Source organism: Mandrillus leucophaeus, unplaced genomic scaffold (genome assembly GCF_000951045.1).
Source record: "Mandrillus leucophaeus isolate KB7577 unplaced genomic scaffold, Mleu.le_1.0 Scaffold72, whole genome shotgun sequence".
Lineage (NCBI taxonomy): Eukaryota > Metazoa > Chordata > Mammalia > Primates > Cercopithecidae > Mandrillus > Mandrillus leucophaeus.
This window is the reverse complement of record NW_012107808.1, coordinates 5775827-5794747: the sequence shown is the minus strand read 5'-3', so window position 1 is coordinate 5794747 and position 18921 is coordinate 5775827. Positions and strand designations below refer to the sequence as shown.

At 45.0% G+C, this 18921-nt stretch overlaps 1 protein-coding gene across 1 annotated transcript in view; it reads right to left on the bottom strand.

Annotated features, from left to right (window-relative positions):
* Positions 1–4385: 4385 nt before the first annotated feature.
* LOC105528552 (putative uncharacterized protein encoded by LINC00299) overlaps positions 4386–18921 on the bottom strand; it is a 30267-nt gene continuing 15731 nt past the window's right edge. The window contains exons 3-5 of the mRNA XM_011965341.1: positions 9825–9942; positions 7299–7388; positions 4386–4478 (exon numbers count right to left, since the gene is read on the bottom strand). Coding sequence (XP_011820731.1) covers positions 4386–4478; positions 7299–7388; positions 9825–9942 — 301 coding nt within the window. The remainder of the gene's footprint in view (positions 4479–7298; positions 7389–9824; positions 9943–18921) is intronic.

Below are 18921 nucleotides of genomic sequence, written 5' to 3'. Positions count from 1 at the left end.
GAGATAGTGGCACTGCACTCCAGCCTGGGCGACAGAGCGAGACTCCGTCTCAAGAAAAGAGGTTTCATGGTCTCACAGATCTACAAGTCTGGGGAGGCCTCACAATCATGGCAGAAGGTGAGAGGCACGTCTTACATGGCAGCAAGCAAGAGAGAATGAGAGCCAGGCAAAAGGGGTTTCCCCTTATAAAACCATAAGATCTCATGAGACTTATTCACTACCATGAGAACAATATGGGGGAAACCGCCCCCATGATTCAATTGTCTCCCTTCTCCCTCCCACAACATGTAGGAATTACAGAAGCTACAATTCAAGATGACATCTGGGTGGGGACACAGCCCAACCATGTCACAAAGCAATAGTCCCTACAGAGATGCCACTGCTACTCACATGAGAGGGGTGGGAAACACTGACCCTAAAGCCAAACTGTCAGGATTTCAAACCTGGCTGGGCGCTTACTATTGTGTCATCTCAGGCAAGATTTAAATTCTATGCACCTCAGTTGCTTCCTGGCAGACTCTCTCCTCCACCAAACTTCAGTCAAGCTCCTCTGAGCCCTCTTTTCAATTAAGCCTCATCCTTGGGCCCTGCTTTTAGCCCGCATCTTCCAGTCGTAGCAAGAATTCCATTAAGTCAGTTTATTGGACGCCATTGCACTCCAGCCTGGGCAATAAGAGCAAAACTCCATCTCAAAAATAAAACAAAACAAAACAAAAAATCAACAGCAGTAAAAAACAACACGATTTTTAAGCTAAAATAAACAAAATAAAATAATGTTTAAGTAACAACATAAAAATTATTCAGTAGCAACAAACTATAAGTTGCCTGGAAATAATCTAACAAAAAGTGGGTAAGACATTTATGAAGAACAATAGAGAGCATTTTTCAAAGGCATGAAGACAAAGTAAGTTGAGAAGTGTATGTTTACATGTGGAAAGACTCAATAATCTATGCAATTCTCTCAAAATAATCTATAAATTCAATAGTATTGCAATCAAAATCTTAATATTGCTTTTCTCAGAGCAAGCAGAAAAATAGCAATGTTTGCTATATTTACTCTCAGATATCAAGATTACTATAAAGCTACAGTAATTGAATTGCTCATCATTGATATAGGCATGGTATACTAAACCAATGACACAAAATAGAGAACCCAAAAGCAGACTTACATAAAATAAAAAGTATAATATTTTAAATATGATAGTTAACATTCACGGAGTATTAGTGCCAGGTTCCGCATGAAGAAATCAAAGTGCAGTATTGCTCATTTAATACTCAAAAAGTAGTTACTCATAGTTTCTCCTTTTACAAATGGGGGGAACTGGGGCAGAGATGCAGACAGTGTGTGTAAGCAGTCAAAGATGGCACACCTACCTCCTCATCAGTCACAGAGCCAGATTTTGGAGCCAGGCTGTATGCCTCCACGACCGCTGCTGTACCATGTCTTTTAGAAACATGGTACTCTACAGAAGCAGCCTTAAAATTCAGTGGGTAAAAACTAGAATATTCATTAAATTGTGATGAACAATTGGCTAACCATATCTAACTCACACAGACACACACATACACACACATTCCAGAATGATTAGACCTCAATTTAGAAAGTAAAATTTTAGAAGATTTAATTGAATGCCTTCATAGAGTTGGGAAGAGCTTTCCTAAACAAGTTACGAAAGCACTAACATTTTAGAAAAAGATTGATAAACTTAGCTACATTAAAATTTCAAATTGTTCTACTGTTTCTCACACTTGTGCACAAAGATTTAGGCACATAGATGTTCACTGCAGTGGTGTGCAGTGAATTTTATCACTAAATGCCTAACAAAAGGAAAATGATTAACTATGTTGTCCTATGTTTATATAATGATAAACAGTTATTAAGATGAATGAAGCCAATCTATGTATATTAACATGTATATACTTCAAATATAATTCTCAAAAAATTAAGTGCCAGAAACATCGAATACAAAACACTTATGTAAAGTGTAAAAACATATCACACAATGCCATCTACCTTGCTGAGAGCTGGGGATGGGATTAAGGAGGAATAAGTAGAGACTTCACAAGCATGTGATCATTTCTTTGTTTAAAAAGATAGTGATATAAAATAAAATGTTAACAACATTAAATCTAGGTGATAAATACCTGGATGCTCACTTCATCGTTCTCTGTATTGTTTGGAAGGTTTGAAATTCTTGCTAGTAAAAGTGGTTACTAAAAAATCACTCTTGGGTTCAGGCAGGATGAGCCATGCCTGTAATCCTAGTACTTTGGGAGGCCAGTGTGGGTGGATCACTTGAAGCTGGGAGATCGAGACCAGCGTGGCTAATATGGTGAAACCCCATCTCTACTAAAAACACAAAAATTAGTTGGGCGTGGTGGTGGGCACCTGTAATCCCAGCTACTCAGGAGGCTGAGATAGAATTGCTTGAACCTGGGAGGCAGAAGTTGCAGTGAGCTGAGATTGCGCCACTGCACTCCAGCCCAGGCAACAGAGCCAGATTCCATCTCAAAACAACAATAGCAACAACAACAACAACAACAACAACAACAAAAATCCTCAATCTTGGGTGAAAGGTAGACCTCAGACGGGAAGAGCAGAAGCAAAGAGAGCAGCTGAGTAGCTGCTTCCCAAGCCCAGGCAGGAGGTGAAGGAAGCGTGGAATCAGTGATGGCAGCTGCGATACTTTGCCCATAGATTAGATGTGGGAGGTAGATAAAGTAAATTAGAATAATCCAGAAGATTCCTGAGTTTTTTCTTCAGGTAACAAAGTGGATGGTGGAGTCATTAACAGCGAGAGGAAGAGTGCAGAAAAACAGATTTGGGGGAGAAATTCAGAGGCTTTTGTAGATATTTGAGTTTGAGATCATTATTAAACATCCACATGAATTGTTGGGTAGATAATGCACACAGGTGGATATGAATACAAACCTGGAACTCAGGGACGAGGTCCAGAGTGGAGATACAATTTGAAAAACACCAGCTCAACGAACGCATTTACAGCCATGGTCCTTGGCTAGCTCTTCTCCTCAGAGAGTATGGATGGAGAAGAGAAGTGAGCAGAGAACCAAATTTAGGATGCCCCAAAATTAAGAGGTGAATTTAGGGAGAGGGATTGTGGTCTGCTGAATAAAGGCCCCTCCAAGGCGTGTCCACGTCCTCATTCCCAGCACCTGTGAGTCATTCTATTATGTGGGAAAACGGACCTTGCAGATGAGCTCAGGATGCTGCAATGGGGAGAATTATCCTGGATCACCTGGGTGGGCGCCTGTTTGACAAGGGCCCTTAGAAGAGGAGGCAGAAGAGTTCAAAGCAGGGAAAGAAGATGTAAGATGGAAGCAGAGGCCAAAGAGGAGAGAAGACGCTAGGCTTTTAGCTTTGAAGATAGAGGAAGAGGTCACAAGCCAAGGACTGCAGGTGGCCTCTAGGATCTGGAAAAAGCAAGGAAAGAATTTCTCCCTTATAACCACCAGCAGGAACACAGCCCTGCCACCCCCTTGGTGTTAGCCCAGAAAGATCCTTGTTGAACTTCTAACCTACAAAGGGGTAAAATATCAAATCCACATTGTTTGAAGCCACTAAGTTTGTGGTGATTTTTCACAGCAGAACAGGAAATTAATGCAGGGAGTCACTACGAGAGAAAGAGTGGCCAGGGAACCCGGGGAGAACAGCAGCCATGAGATTGTTTGTGTCCCACAAATCCGTCGGGGAAACTATTTCTAAAAGAAAGGAGCAGAGCTCTGTGCCAGACTTTGCTGAAAGATTCCATTGATGTAGAGAAAGAACTTTGCACAGGATTTGTTAAGGTAGAGGGAACCTTGGTGGAGCAGCTTCATCAAGTATAGGCTCCCAACCTGCGTTGACTGGAGAGGATTAGAGAGAGAGGCATCTCAGCAGAGGTCTCCTGTAAGGAACTTGAGAGGCACGGGAGGTCAAACAAGGGTCCTGGGTTTACTTTAGAGGAGTCTGAATGCTGATGGGAAAGTGCAGCAGAAACTGAAGAACAGATCTTCACACAGAGGCAAGGCCAAGGAGTGCTGGGAGGATGGAGTGCAGGGCACACTCCAAGACAATGGCCATGAAAAGAAGCTACAGGAGGAAACGCGGCAGTGGAGGCAGCTCCCACCCTTCATCTCTGAAGTTGTGATGGGCCTTCAGATTTGTCCCAAGCTGAGACAAGGACTGGTCCGTATTCCCGTATCAGCCAGGAATTGAACATGAGCCAACCTCCGGAAGGTGACTGACCCTTGAGTAAGGCAGCTCCCTATGACTGAGGGCAATTCCCAGAGCGAGAGGCAAGCCACCTGCAGCTCCTGTCTGTCACAACTCAACAATGGATGTGTTGGTCCTGAAGAAAGATCTGGGTAGAGCACCACAGTCTCCTCTAAGTCCACCCTCCTTTACATTCACTTGCTGCTTCTAATAAGTGTGCCCCATCAGGGAACAGCTCTGCCAGGATCTTGGTTGGACTGGTTACCTGGGAAATTTACAAGAGAAGATTAGAGGAATAAATTTCAACCACCACTGCTGCAATTGATCTCAAGTATGGAATGTGTGTAGGAAGACATGGGTGAAAAGATGAAGTCGTTACCTGGTTGCCTCTGTCCGCTTAAGGACGTGAGATGGAGGAGAAAGGAAGGGAAGGGAAGGGGTCTAGGAGGTTGGAGGGGATCCAAGAAGTGAAGGTGTCATTTGGCAGAGCAGAAAAGTGTCCCACCATTTATCAGGTAAAAGACCAAGGACAAGTTACTTAACGGCAGAGTTTCCATTTCCTCACCTTCCCACCAGTCCCATTCTTCAATGGTATGTTTCTTGAGTGCAGAATCCGCTTCAAAACTGAAGAATCAATAGTCCAAGGTGAAAGGACACTAAAAGAAATCATGAGTTTACTCTTATATTCCTTAGTAAAAAACTTACAAATTCTCCCAAATGTCATACCTTGTATTTTGAGGAAAACAAATCTTAAAGGCAAAGCCTGTTTCATGAACTTGAACATCAGTAAGTTGGTCCCAAAGAATTAATGAGTACAACAACTCGAGGTTCTCTGGAACAAGTTCAAAATACTAAAACTTAGTGTTCAGTGTAATGGTTATTAAAAGTCAACATGAAGCTTTCTCATCAGCTATATACAACCTGTTATTTCTTAGCCTTTGTGGAATGCAAATCTACATTGTTAACCGTGTGTTTCCAGAGGAAAAGTCTGCTATCATGCCTCCCCATTTAATGAACTATTTTGTAACCATAAAAATATGATTAGTTTATTTATATTTAATCAAAACACACTACAAAAACTTGATAAACTTACTCCTGAGAGCTTTGCATCATTGATGAAAGATTAGAAAAAAGTATTCAGCAACTCAATCTGATTTACCATCATAAATATTCAAATTTTACATATTTATTCCACAAAACAGTTGTTTAAGTGGCTTTAATTTATTTTCAATTTTATTGTCTCGACTGTATAATGTGAATCAATTGTTGAAATTGTTCGGAAACACCATCCAATAAATGTGAAACAGTCTCTCTCTCTCTCTCTGTCTCTCATAAAGTATGAACACGATGCAGCCTCAGGATCCTATAGCACATCACGCCAATTTCAAAGTGTGTATTTGCATCATATCAGTTAAACCAGTTCCCTGCATGTGCAGCGTGAGTAGATGATAACATTTCACCATTATCGAAATTTTCTTTGTTTAAAAAATTGCCTCTAGGACTTCTGTTTCCAGTAACATGCAAGACAGAGTATTTTGATCAAACACTAAAAATTCTGGATTAAAATGTTCTAAAATTCTTAAAAACATTTTTGTTACACAATAAGGAGTTATCAGGTCAAAATCTAAAGGAAAGTTGGTAACGAGAAATAAGAGCAATGAAATAATTTTTGCCTTGAAAGCAAATCTGGTGAACTTTCATTTTCACAGCCTTTATGAGAAAGCCCAGGTCCCGTGAAAAAGTGGACGGTCCAATAGGAGAGGCTTCTTCCATAAATCTGGGATCCCAAAATATTATATCCTCATTGTGAGGGTATAGGGGAAGTAAACCCCACACCCACAGACACATAGGGACCACCTTGGTGCCGAGAGACTGGACTGAGAACAGGAGAAGGCTTTGAGAATTTACAATGAAAGACAGGCTTTCTACTCAAGTCAATGCAAATTTGCATTAACTAAAACAAAACTCATAGCTCGAAGATTTTTGGACTTTCCAGCAAATATTACTACCAATAAAATCAAATTAGCTCTATGAATATCAGACAAAAATAAATTTCAAAGCAAAACATCCATAGGGATAAAGAGAGTCACAGTCACAGCATCATAATAAAAGAAAATTCACTGAGAAACTTTTGTCCTAAGTCTCATTTTCTTGTTTTGTTATATTTTGTTTTTGTTTAGTGAGGCGTCATTGTTACTCTTGCTCGTGATCATTTTTTCTAGAACCTGACATATTCCATAAAGCCTAATATCCAAAAGGCCTAGGATGTTCTAAAATCCAGCTTACAGGAAACAGCCTGAAATTGCATGAAAAAGGTTATTGAGAAGTGATATGGTTTAGCTGTGTCCCCACCCAAATCTTATCTTGAATTGTAGCTGGCATAATCCCCACGTGTCTTAGGAGGAATTTAGTGGGAGGTAACTGAAACGTGGGAGCGGCTCTTTTTCACGCTGTTCTCATGATAGTGAATACATCTCAAGAGATCTGATGATTGTATGAAGGGGAGTTCCCTGCACACCCCCTCTCTTCCCTGCCACAATGTAAGTAAGACGTGACTTTGCTCCTCATTCACCTTCTGCTATGATGGTGAGGCCTCCCCAGCCATGTGGAACCGTGAGTCCATTAAACCTCTTTGCTTTATAAATTACCCAGTCTAGGGTATGTCTTTATTAGCAGCATGAGAATGGACTAATACAAGAAGTGCTCTCAAAGAAACATTAAGGAAGGAAAGGGGAGTTGGGCAGAGAGAAGACAACTCTCCAGTAAGGTTGTAGTAGAGACCTCAGCCTTTTCCAAGGCTGTGATGGGCCTTCAGATTTGTTCCAAGCTGTGATGGGCCTTCAGATTTGTTCCAAGCTGAGACAAGGACCAGGCCTTCATATTCCTGTGTCAGCCAGTAATTGAACAGGGGCCATCCTCAAGGAGATGCCTTAACCCTGAATGAGTTCCCTACTGCTGAGGGCAATTCCCAGTGAGAGAGGTGAGCCACCCACAACTCCTGTCTATCACAGCTGAGCGATGGATGTGTTCGCCCTGAAGAAAGATCCAGGGAAAGAACCACAGATTTGGTGATGAACTTCCCTACAATTCTCCCCCCTTTAAATTCACTTGCTTCTTCTAGGAAGTGTGCCGCATTGGGGAACAGGTCTCCCAGGATTTTGGTTAGATTGGTTACCTGGGAAATTTACAAGGGAAGATTAGTAGAATACATTTCAACCCCCATTGCTGCAGTTGATCTCAAGGCTATAACCAATATTCATCATTCTCCTACTCCACCCCTGGTTGGAGATTCCCCCCATCCTCAATTTGCACCTCTGCTGGTCTACGTAGCTTGCCTGGTGGGGCAGTTCAGACCATCATCTCTCACGGGTCTGCACCTCTAGTTATCATCCCCTTTGCGAGCTATGACATCTGTACCTGGACACTCGCAGTTAAAACTGAGCCTGGGAGCACCAAGAGACACCCCAGTGCATCTTCCGAGCAACAATCACATTCTTCCCTGGCCCCTGTGCACCTTCAGCCCTACTTCCCCTGGTCAACTGTGCCCACCAGGATGATATCTCCCTTCCTTTATGGCTGATCCTTGTCATGAGAGACTCTAAGTGACCAAGTGACTGGTGTAAGTTAAAGTTCATTGGGACTTTTGCTGTGTCCTCCTACAGAGGCATTCTTGCTCTGCAAGCCAGGATCTCTACACCCACAGAACCTCATATGTTAGAGAAAGAAAGCACACATTCCCTAAGTAGGTCACTGGGGGTGATGGTAAGTTAGGCGGCTCCTACTACTATTCTTTTCTTTGCTTCCAACCTATTTGGGATACAGCAGCACTGATGTAGTATGTGCACTGCCCTGGAGGACAGTGGCCCATCCTCATAGGGTATCATCTCTAATTTGGGCCCTTAACTATTTATAGAAGGCTCGTCCACCTCTCTGTCAAGCAGGGAGCTTCTGGGTGACGTCATATGTGATGGGGAGAGTGGAACCCATGGTCATGTGCCTACTGCTGAATTTCCATTGTGATAAAATGGGTTTCTTGACCTAAAGCGCTGTTAGGTGGAATCCCGTGTTGGTGGATAGTGATGCTGGCGTAGGCGCTGCAGGCAGGAAAGGTAAACTTAGCCAAGACTATCTGATGACCCAAGTCTAGAGGAGTCTGTATCCCCTGCATGGCAGAAAAGGTCTTACTACCAAATAGTTGATTAGTCTGTTTAAAAGACTAACATGGGGGCTTGGTGTTTCTAGTCTCTGCTGCTAACAGATTAGACATTCAGCAGCAGCAGCATGTAGAAGAGCCACAGAGAGTGGGAGCCTGTGCTGATGGGTTCTTGCACGGCCTCATTTCTGCAACTAGGGCATCCGTTGTTCCTGCACTGGGTGAGGCAATGACAGGCTTACTAATGTCCACCAGCCAAGTCGCCCTGCCGATTTGGTTGTTTCTGCCCCTTCCACAGGAGTGATCTTTGCTGGTGGTCACCATGTGACACCCAGATCTTCACACTCTGCACTCACCCCGATAGATCCATCTACAGGCCCCTTCCACAGACTTTCCTGTCTCTCGTGTTCCAATCTTTCTCTTTTTCTAACATCCTACGGCCTGTGAGCTTTGTCATAAATGTCACAGGGCACATATGCTTACCTCAGGCCACCTCACTTTCCCTACAAAGTGGATGACCAGAGGACCTCCCCAGATAGAAAAGCATCAGAAGATTTCCCCTCACCGCTGTCTCCCAAGGCCATCCCTGAGTGGTGTTGCCTGAAATCCATGTTAAATGCACACGCACCAGTGAAACAAGTCATCCTGGCCTGAGAGAAGGCAGTCAGTGTAAGCAGATGGAGAAAAACCAGAACAAGAGTAGGGGATGACCTGAGGGCCAAGCAAACCATTTGTGCAACTTCCTTGTTCTCTCTGACCCTGCTCATGTGCAGTCCTAGATATCCTACTTCCCCTTCTGTTGGGCCCACTCAAGTGTAGAAGCAATTGAGTCTGACAGAAACCAGCCCAGCCATGTGGTTACTCAACCTCCCATGATGACATGCTTCATCTCTATCAAGGCTGAGAAGCACACCAGGAGCCACTTCTCAAATTATGTATTCTCTGGTGCTGATGGCATGGCCTTTCTCCAGGATGCCAGGAGTGCAGTAATTCTCCCAGGGCTTGCCATGAGCTCCACACGATGTCCTTTCCATACCTCTGTGATGCATTATACGTGCACGTAGTGCCGTCAAGTTCTGCCACACCACACCATAAATGCCACAGAGTACCAAACAGTTGTCCAGGCCGTATGGCACAAATGACAAGGTTACTTGCACCATCATCACTTGGACCTACTAAGAATGCTTTCCTTTCTGGGTCCCAATCAAAGATGACAGCCTTCCACATCACCCAGAAAATGGGTTCGAGCTGTGTTTGCAAGGGCCAACGATGCTTCCTCCAAAAGCTAAAGAGGCCCCTCAGCACTGTGCTGCTTCTTTAATGGGAGGAGGTATGAAATGCAATCTCTCTTTACGTTGGAGGGACTCCCCTGTTAAGTCCCTAAAAACTCCACCAATGTGGAAGCCCTCTAAGTCTTCACAGGGCTGACCTCCCAGCCTCGCTGTGCATGTGGCTTACCAAGACCTCCAACCCACTCGCCACTGCTTGCTCATCTGGTCCAACGAGCATGCCACATCGAAGTCGTGGGTAAAAATGGTAGGCTATGGAATGTCCAGACAGGGCAGGTGACTTCAGACTAAAAAACAACAAAAGTTAGCATGCTTAAAAAATAACTGGGTAATTCTAAGCTCCTCAGAGACAACCGAAATTTGCCTCATTTAAAAACTAAAGATGCATTTAAAAATATAAAACCAACAACTACAATACATGATTTAGTATCTACCATTATCAAAATATTATGATTTCATTTATATGAGGAGTCTGTTTTAGAAACAAAAAATAAACCATAAATAAGAACTTTTTTAAGCAACAAAAGTGAGAGAGTTCAAGTGGATCTGGAGTAGGACCATAAAAGTATTATTTGTCTGTTCCTGTTCTGGGGTGATGCAAACTGCCTCCGACCCTCCTTTGTTCAAGGATGAAAAATAACAGTTCACCAAGTCAATAGCTTCCTTAGAGAGGCCAAAGACTCCGCTTAATCTTCTCTAGCAAAAGTGCCATGCTTGGCACAGCCACTGCAGGTGGAGATATGACTTGACTCACTGTATGGATATTTAGTGTCCCCCACCATGGCCCACCAGGTCTATGTGCGGGGCAGCCTGGTGAATTAAATGAGGCTAGGGCAAGGACCACAGCCCCTGAATCCTTTAAGTCTTTGAGGGTAACGCTCATCTCTGACATTCCTGCCATCAACACAAGATGTGGTCGTGTCTGTGGTTTACAATCTCATAGGGGAAGAGGCCTACCTCACTACAACATCTTTTCTTCTAGGCCAAGGAGTCAATGCACAGGTTCTGCCAATGAACCTGCCATTCACTCCTATTATACTAGAGAACCAGGGAAATGAAGAATGTGAGCTAGGCTTGAACCAAGATTCAATTTATTATGTGCCTTCCTGGTCTCCAGTCTAATAGGAGGGTTATGGTAGCATCTTGGGTCTCAAATATCAATGTTAGTTTAATAGTCCTTGAAAAGCTAAGGCATTCCTCTTTCCCCAGTGTGCATTTGCTTGAATAAATGTCCTAGATACCTTTAGGTGAGAACTGGGGGAATTATTGCTGAAAGCACCTGCTGTAATGTGGTACTGTCCTTCCTGGGAGGAGCTCTGCTTCTTCAGTCAACAGATTCTGGGGCTGAGAATTAGCTCCATTCAAGAAACTAGGCAAGAGATCCTGACTATTGTACCTCCTGGTAATCCACACTTGCTTTCTTATAGAAATTAAGCATTGCCCTTGTTGGATGCCCATTTATTTCACTTCTAAAACAATAAGCCTACTGAGAGCTCTCTGCAGGGCAGGAACCCCCTGGGTGCCCCACTGATCTCGCCTCTCATTGTGATCATGGCCTCTGCCTTGCATCCAATGATGAGCACACCACTTGGCCTTTGTAATCCCAGGATCTCATCATCCCAGTTGCTACCAGGAGCCAGTTCTCTGATTTCATCTGTCATCAGCTCTGGCACGTAGAGCACAGCCATTCCTGAGCTGAGTGGCTTTGGGGCCACTCTCACCAGTGCATTCCTTTGTACATGGGAAGTCCTCCAGACCATCTCGGGAAAATAATCAGTGCCGTGGATACTAGCACATCCACTCCAGCATGCCCACTTCTCTGAGCCATTTGATCCTTCCCTCCACCATCTGCCTGAGTGTGGGTCACTGCTTTCTCTAGGCTTTTAAGCATCATCTGAATTGAGTCTTAGCATTCTCTCCAGGGATCTTGACCAAGATGTTTAATCCTGTGCCACCTAGAGTGCTCCCTCTCAATAAACTCAACCTTATTTTATTTTATATCTACACTCGGATCCAATCCCATGAATATATTCCCAGGTCCTCTGGGACATACTAGTTTGATCCCACAGCTGCTTCACCGGATATACCCTTTTGGCCAAGCCAGCCTGGCTCATCCCCAGTCGGGCTGTGCTGATATTTGGTTCTTGTTCTTCAGCTGGTTTTGCCAACAGGAAAGACGAGGGTAGATCCTGATGGGTCAAGCAATGTCTTGTATGATACCTACCTCATTTGAGAACTCTGTATGATCTTCCAAAAAGGAAAGTCCTCCTTTTTTTTATTTTTTTTATTTTTTTACTGAGTCTCGTTCTGTTGCCCAGGCTGGAGTGCAATGGCGCAATCTCAGCTCACTGCAAGCCCCACCTCCCGGGTTCAAGCAGTCTACAATCTTCTACATGACATGAGAAGTAGGCTGTTTCTGCAGGCCCAGGGAACTCAGGGACATGTAAGTGTTCAAGGTTCCCAACTGTCCAGGGCTCCCGCCCTAAGTGTCAGGGTCTCACCTCTTTCCCATTAGAGCCCTGTGCCTGAAGGACTGAGAACTTAACCTACTCAGGGTTCAGACTGGTCCTCCAGCCAACCTGCCTTCCAGCTGCAGATCATCGGGGTTTTCTTAAATGCTGCCAAGGAAGTGTTCTGGTTTCACAGTTTGCCTGAAATCCGTGATGAGTCATCTGTGCCTCTGCCTCTCTCTCTTCAACACTCAGTAGCCTCAGCCACCCAAGCCCACAGGGCTTCTGGTTATCATTTCATCAGCCGGCCACCTGCTTCCTCTCCAATTTTTCATTAGGGTCTGCGACTCACAACCACGTCCAGTGTCAGCTGCCTGAAAGGCTTCCTAGAAACAGAGTCTGAGATGGAAATTGCATGCAGGGCACTGATCAGGGGATGTTCTTGGGAGATTCTCCTGTAAGGAAGTGAGAAAGGTAGGATGCTGCAGAAGCTGAAGCTGGCAGCAATGAGGTTGCACTCGCAACCACCCCCGACCAATCCTAAGTGGAGCTCTCGAGCTGGGACGGCCCATCAGAGTTGTCCCAAGTTGAGGCAAGACGGCCAAGACTTTGTATTCCTTCCTCAGTCAGTTTCAGAACCTGGGGGACATGACCTGAAATGAGGCCATTCCCTGCAGCAGGAGGGGGCATCCAGTTCACGCTCTGCCATGGCCATCATCAACTGTCACCGCAGCAAGCAGGAGGCCTGGGCAGAGCACCCCAGTGGTCACTGCAGCCAAAACAGAACTGCTTGTCTTTCTGCTCTCACATCCCTTACCTAGGAAGAGCAGAGAAAGGGTTGCTTGAATGGGAGAAATACAAAGGGAACAAAGAAATCCCAATGAGGAGAACCTCTCAGCGCACCAGCATCAAAGTGTGCTGAGAGGCACCCGCTCCCTTTCCTGCACTCCTTGGATCTTGTTCACGGGTTGTTGTTGTTGATGTTGTTGTTGTTTTTAATGTAAGAAACGGAATCTTGCTATGTTGACCAGACTGGTCTCAAATTCCTGGCCTCAAGCGATCCTCCCCCCTCAGCCTCCCAAAGCACTGTGATTACAGGCGTGAGCCACTGCATCCAACCTCGTTCATCTTTCTGTAACACATTCTCTGCCCCACCACTCAAAAATATCTCAGGTGCTGTACTAGTGCCTTCCACATCCTGGACCCTCAAGGCATAGCATGGTAGCACCAAAAGGTGTGAAATTAAGAAACGAAATTATGAAGTGAGTCATTCATACCCATCACGGTTATTTATATGGTAATTTATATGGTCAGGCTTGACTGTCTCGGAGGGCCACTGTCATCACAAAGCAGAACAAGGCCCACCAGGACACCCTGACCTTGTGCAGTGAGCAGGCCCTCAGGCTTAGCACAACAACCCCCAAACACTGGCACGTTCCCAGCTGAGCCAACATGCACCAGACCCACCCAAACGTGGCTACATCGGAGCTATCTAGAAACCGATTTGAACACTGCTTCTTGTGGTGAGGGACAGGAAACCAAGAGGACACGGGGGGCCGTGTCGAGGTTAACAGGGAGGGCTGCAAGCCCAGATCTCTGGTTTCTGTTCCTCTCCAGCGTTCGTCCCCTCCTACTGTTGTTAAAAATCAATTGTAAGATGCAGACAGCCAGTCCAGGCTGTCCAGAGGACAGGGCTGAGCCTCACTCCCCCACTCCATTCCCAGGGCCTAGAACAGAGCCTGGCACAGAGGCCATATTACAAGGCAGAAGGAAATCTTTCCTTTCTGCCAACCCTCGATCTTCCCAGAGAGGAGCCCTGTGTCCCCTTGAGGGCAGGATGGGCGGGCGAGGCAGGGACGCAGTAGAGACTAAGGTCGTACACCAGAGAGCTATCGACAAGCATTTGGAAAGTTGTGTGTCAACCAAGATAGTTATTGCAGATTTATTTGTGTTATTAACAGTAAAAAAAAAAAAAAGGAAGGACAACTTACTCTGAGCCCCAGGGTGCCTTGTCATAGGAGGTTCTGGGGGTAGGTACACAGTTACTGTTTGTCCCATGAATAAAAGGGTGGATGGAAATAGGATAGGAGTTGGGGAACTTCACACAACAAATCCAAACTAATGATGGTGAGCCAAAACACAAAACTAACACAAAAGACCCCAAATTGTTACTGTATTTAGAAATAATACGCAAATTATTGTAAAAAATTATTGTCAGATTGCTACAGGGCAATTTTCGGGTTGCTGTAAAAGGCCTCTGGCCCAGGGGCCCAACAACCTCCTAAAAGAGGATATCAGGAAAAGCAGGTGGCTAAATAGGAGAAAATAAAGGAAAAGGAACTTGTCAGTCAAACTGCATCCTGCCTAGCAGGGACTCCACACACTCAGGGAACCTCAGACCCCAGGACTTCGGACTGAGATGGACTCGGCGTCTCTGGCCAATGAGAACCAAAGTCCTTCACACATCCTATTCTCTGAGACAAGAAAACGTAGGTATGCTTTAGGGGAAAAACAAAAACAGACAAGGGCAGTGGGAGTTTTGATGAGCATAATCTTTACAAATCCTCACTTTGGAATTCCAGCTTGGCCACCTACTAATTACATCATTTGGGCAAGTTTCTTAACCCCCAGAACCTCAGTGTCCGCGTCTGTAAAATGACAGTTATAAGAATGCTACCTACTTCACACAGTGTCGTAAAGACTTACTAAGATAATTCCTGTTAAGTGCTGAGCACGCTGCCCTCCATGCGGTCTGTTGTTTTTGTGAGAGCATCAATGTCGCCATTCACCTGCTGTGCAGTTTTGAGCAGATGATGAACGTGTGTGTCCTCCAGGGGCTCCTTCTGCGATATCCCCTAGGCAGCCAGACATGACTCAGCAACACAGTGCCAGGGCCAGATCCCTGGCTAGACACCGACGTGTGGGGTCCTCGTCTCTGACCTGCCATTAAGCCACAGTGTGAAGCCTGCGCAAAGCCATTTCTCTAGGGACCTTGGTTTAGTTTGCTGGTAAAATACAAGTTTCACTTTAGGTGTTCTCTCAGCGATCTTCCAGGCTGTTTTGGAGCCAGTGCTTTCATACAAACGCGGGCTCATGCTGGAGCAGGGATGGCCATGGACGTCCTTAACTCTCCTAAGAGCCACCCAGGGCCTCTCAAGTCACCTCATCAGTTGTCCTCACGGGGAGCCACCCTCTGGGAGTATTTATATCCCTCTGCTTTGATTACAGCTGATTAGTAAATTTACAATGTGTTTGAATTTCACTAGACTTACATTTCACAACAGAGAGCAAGGTTTAGTCAACACTTTCATTTGCTAAGGGCAACCATCCCGGCTTAATAAGGCTTTCCCTAAACAGACACCTTCTTTACAAACCTCTAGGAAGCCAAGTGTTAAACAAAAGTCTAACTTGAGACTTTTCTCTTGATTCCCTATTATGGGCATTTGCAGTTTGCTTTGCAATTCCATTAGTAAGTGCACACTTGCGCACGTGCCTGCAAACGTGCACACACGCACAATGGAGCAATGCCCCAGTGTGACGGTTCCTGATGGCCAAGAACAGCACTGGGTATTTGCATGGGCAAAGACATTAACAGCGTGAACAGGATTTTCTGAACAAGTCTGGGGATAAAATACCTACCCACTGCCAGAGTAAATTACCAAAAAGCAAAGGAGAAAAACAGTTCTTTCAAAGACAGTCATCTAACATCCTTACTCCCTGTGCACAGATTACCAGGCTTCCCAGAAGTCAATCTTAGGCGAGATAAAGAACAATGGAAGGTACTTACAAGTTTAAAAAAATCAAATTTTTGCTTCTGGACTCCCATGCTATGATTGGCCTGAGAAAAAGAATTGTATCTCTATGGGCCTCAGTTTCCCCATATGTGAAATGAGAGTTTCAATTAAGCACTATCTCAGATCCCTTCTACTTCCAAAATCATAGGAAATCTCTGTAACAGATTTTTTAACCCATCTGAGGCCTTGGGTCACTATGAGTATCTGATAAACACGTGGGCCTTATCTCCGGAAATACAGACAACGGCTCATAAACACGGAGAAGTTTACACCGAGTGAAAGAGGATTCAGAGGACCCCTGAAGCCTGTCTCGGAGGATGGGTTTAAAACTCTCGACTCTGGAGATGTTGAAAGACAATTTCTCCAAAAGAGAGGCAGAAGATACAGTAGCTAGGGAAGTCTGGAAATCTGAAATTTTAATTTAGAAATAGATATCATGATTTTGTTGTGAGCTCTGAAGAATTGAGCCATGATTCTGTGTAATGCCTCTAAGACAAAGATGAGACGTTAAAGCAGGTTCGTAACCATGATCAGCTATGTAAGCGGTACACAAGGCCGGTTAACAGTGTGGAGTCAGGTTCTGAGAGATGAGGTGGCATGGGAATGTCTGGGGCTCTGGGTAGTAAGTTGAGAATTTTCCCAGATGCTCTGTCCATATTCCAGAGAAGGTAGAAAGCTGGCTACCGACCAAATCCGATTTTGACATTTCTGTAAGATAGTGCCGAGCACTCAGATCTCATCAGTCCCGTGTCAGAGGCAGCAAGGCACCACACCATGGTTGGATAACCTCACATTCAATCCATTTTACTGAAAACAGCACAAATAAACTAAGAATCAGAGCACTCAATGACTCATATCAGAGGTATGAATTGAAAGTCAACACTTGGGTATAATCTAACTGAAGGAGAGTTTATAGCACAGAATTCTCTCTGTTGAAAAGAAAAACTCCACATGCGTGTGTGTGTGTGTGTGTGTGTGTGTGTGTGTGCGCGCGCGCACACTCACCGTTTTAGGCAGCACTGCTCCTTCTAAGAAAATGAGAAAGAAGAAGAAAAAGCAACTCAAAACTTTTGTTTGATTTAGCAACAAAATTTAAGAATAATTGTCAAAGTTATCGCTGGAATCATGATATTAAAAGAGTGATTCATTCTGGTATATTTCCAGAGACAGTGTTTACCAGGAACTCCCTACTCCCTCTGCATCCATCACTCAGCATGGTATGTTTGCCCTGGCTTCAATTCTCTTTTTCAAAGGAACATTTTGGAGTGTGCAGCTACTTATACCTGTCTGTTTAGTGATGATGCCACTCAGCACTGCGTGTCAATTTAATACATGGGAACCTTCGTCCCCCTACTAAACTGTAGTAATACACTTACATGCCAAGGCCCTACACTCCTTGTTGGTGTAGCTCCACAACACCTAGTATGATGATTGGCACATAGGTGTAGCCCCACAACACCTAGTGTGATGCTTGGCACATAGGTAATCGTTAAGTGTTGGTAAATTACATTAAAAGTTCGTTCTGGGCCAGGCGTGGTGGCTCACGCCTGTAATTCCAACCCTTTGGGAGGTGAATCACCTGAGGTCAGGAGTTCGAGACCAGCCTGGCCAACATGGTGAAACCCTGTCTCTACTAAAAGTACAAAAATTAGCTGGGTGTGATGGCGGGCACCTGTAATCCCAGCTACTCAGGAGGCTGAGGCAGGAAAATTGCTTGAACCCGGGAGGCGGAGGTTGTAGTGAGCTGAGATCGTGCCACTGCATTGCAGCCTGGTAACAGATCGAGACTCCGTCTCAAAAAAAAAAAAAGGTTCTCTCTGAGGCCACTGAACGTAAGGTAGTGGCAAAAACACTGGCTGCGAGGCAAGGCACTGAGTCCTCATTTTACCACTCACTAGTTGCTTTAACTTCGGAACTTCTTTTAATTTCCCCCAGCCTCAGCTTCCTTAATAAAGAGTTTGGATCAAGCGTGAAATCCAAGTCCAATTTGGTTTTATCTTCTATGTGGGATTGTTACCCAAGAACCCAGCTTCAGAAGCGACTCACCTGGGCTCCTGCCCATCCAAGTAATCGAAGTATAAAGACACAGGCAGCCCTTCAGGCTTACATGCTGGCTCTGCATCTTGGCGGTGTGTGGGTGGATGTATGGAGGCTGGCTTCCCTGTTTCGGAGTGGCTTCTGATTTACATGGAGCCTGAAACCTATTCTGGAGGCTAGCTGCATTTTGAAGCCCTTTGAAAATGGTCTTATCTGAGGATTACACTTGAAACTTGCACTAAAGGCCCACGTTGCCTCAGGAAGAACCTGCGCTTATCAAAGCCCACGGGTAGTGAAATGGCTCCTATCTGGGGAAGCCTTTAGAATCCATTACGTAATTGGAACACGGGCTCTGGGGGGCTCTGGGTGGAGAAGCAGCTCCACTTTCCTGAGCCCACTTGAATGTTGCCGACACGTGAAAAGAAAGGTAGAAAGAAGGGAGAAGGTAGAAAGGAAGGGATGCAGGTGGTCAACTTCCAGAGGTCTATTCTCCCTCGTCCGAGTGATCCCAAATGATCTCCCAGAAGCCAAAGCAAGAAGCTTTGGTGGGAAATCAGTGCTTTTAGAGGCATTACGGACATGGAAAGGCGGCCTGCAGACTCAGGGTGCATCTCCTGCCGACCGCAGGGCCCTGCTCTCTGGCTCTTCTACCTCAGGGTGACTTCTCAGTTCTCTCTCCTCCTGGCAGGGTCTTCCCTGACCCCGCCTCTACCCCCCACATACCATGCCCTTCCCTGCCACCAGGCCTGGCTCTCCTGAATGCCTGTCTTGTCTCCATTGCTGCGTTCACCTCATTGCAAGATGATGATCTGTGTACATTTCCGTCTCTCCTATTGGAATGAAGTTTCTCTGAGGCTAAAAGTTGGTGTCTGTACTTTCTGTAGTTAGCACACAGTTGGCACACAATACAAGTTCAACGAAAGACTAACTGAATGACTGAAGAAACGAATGAGCAAAACTAGGAAGGTGGGGATAATCCAGGAAC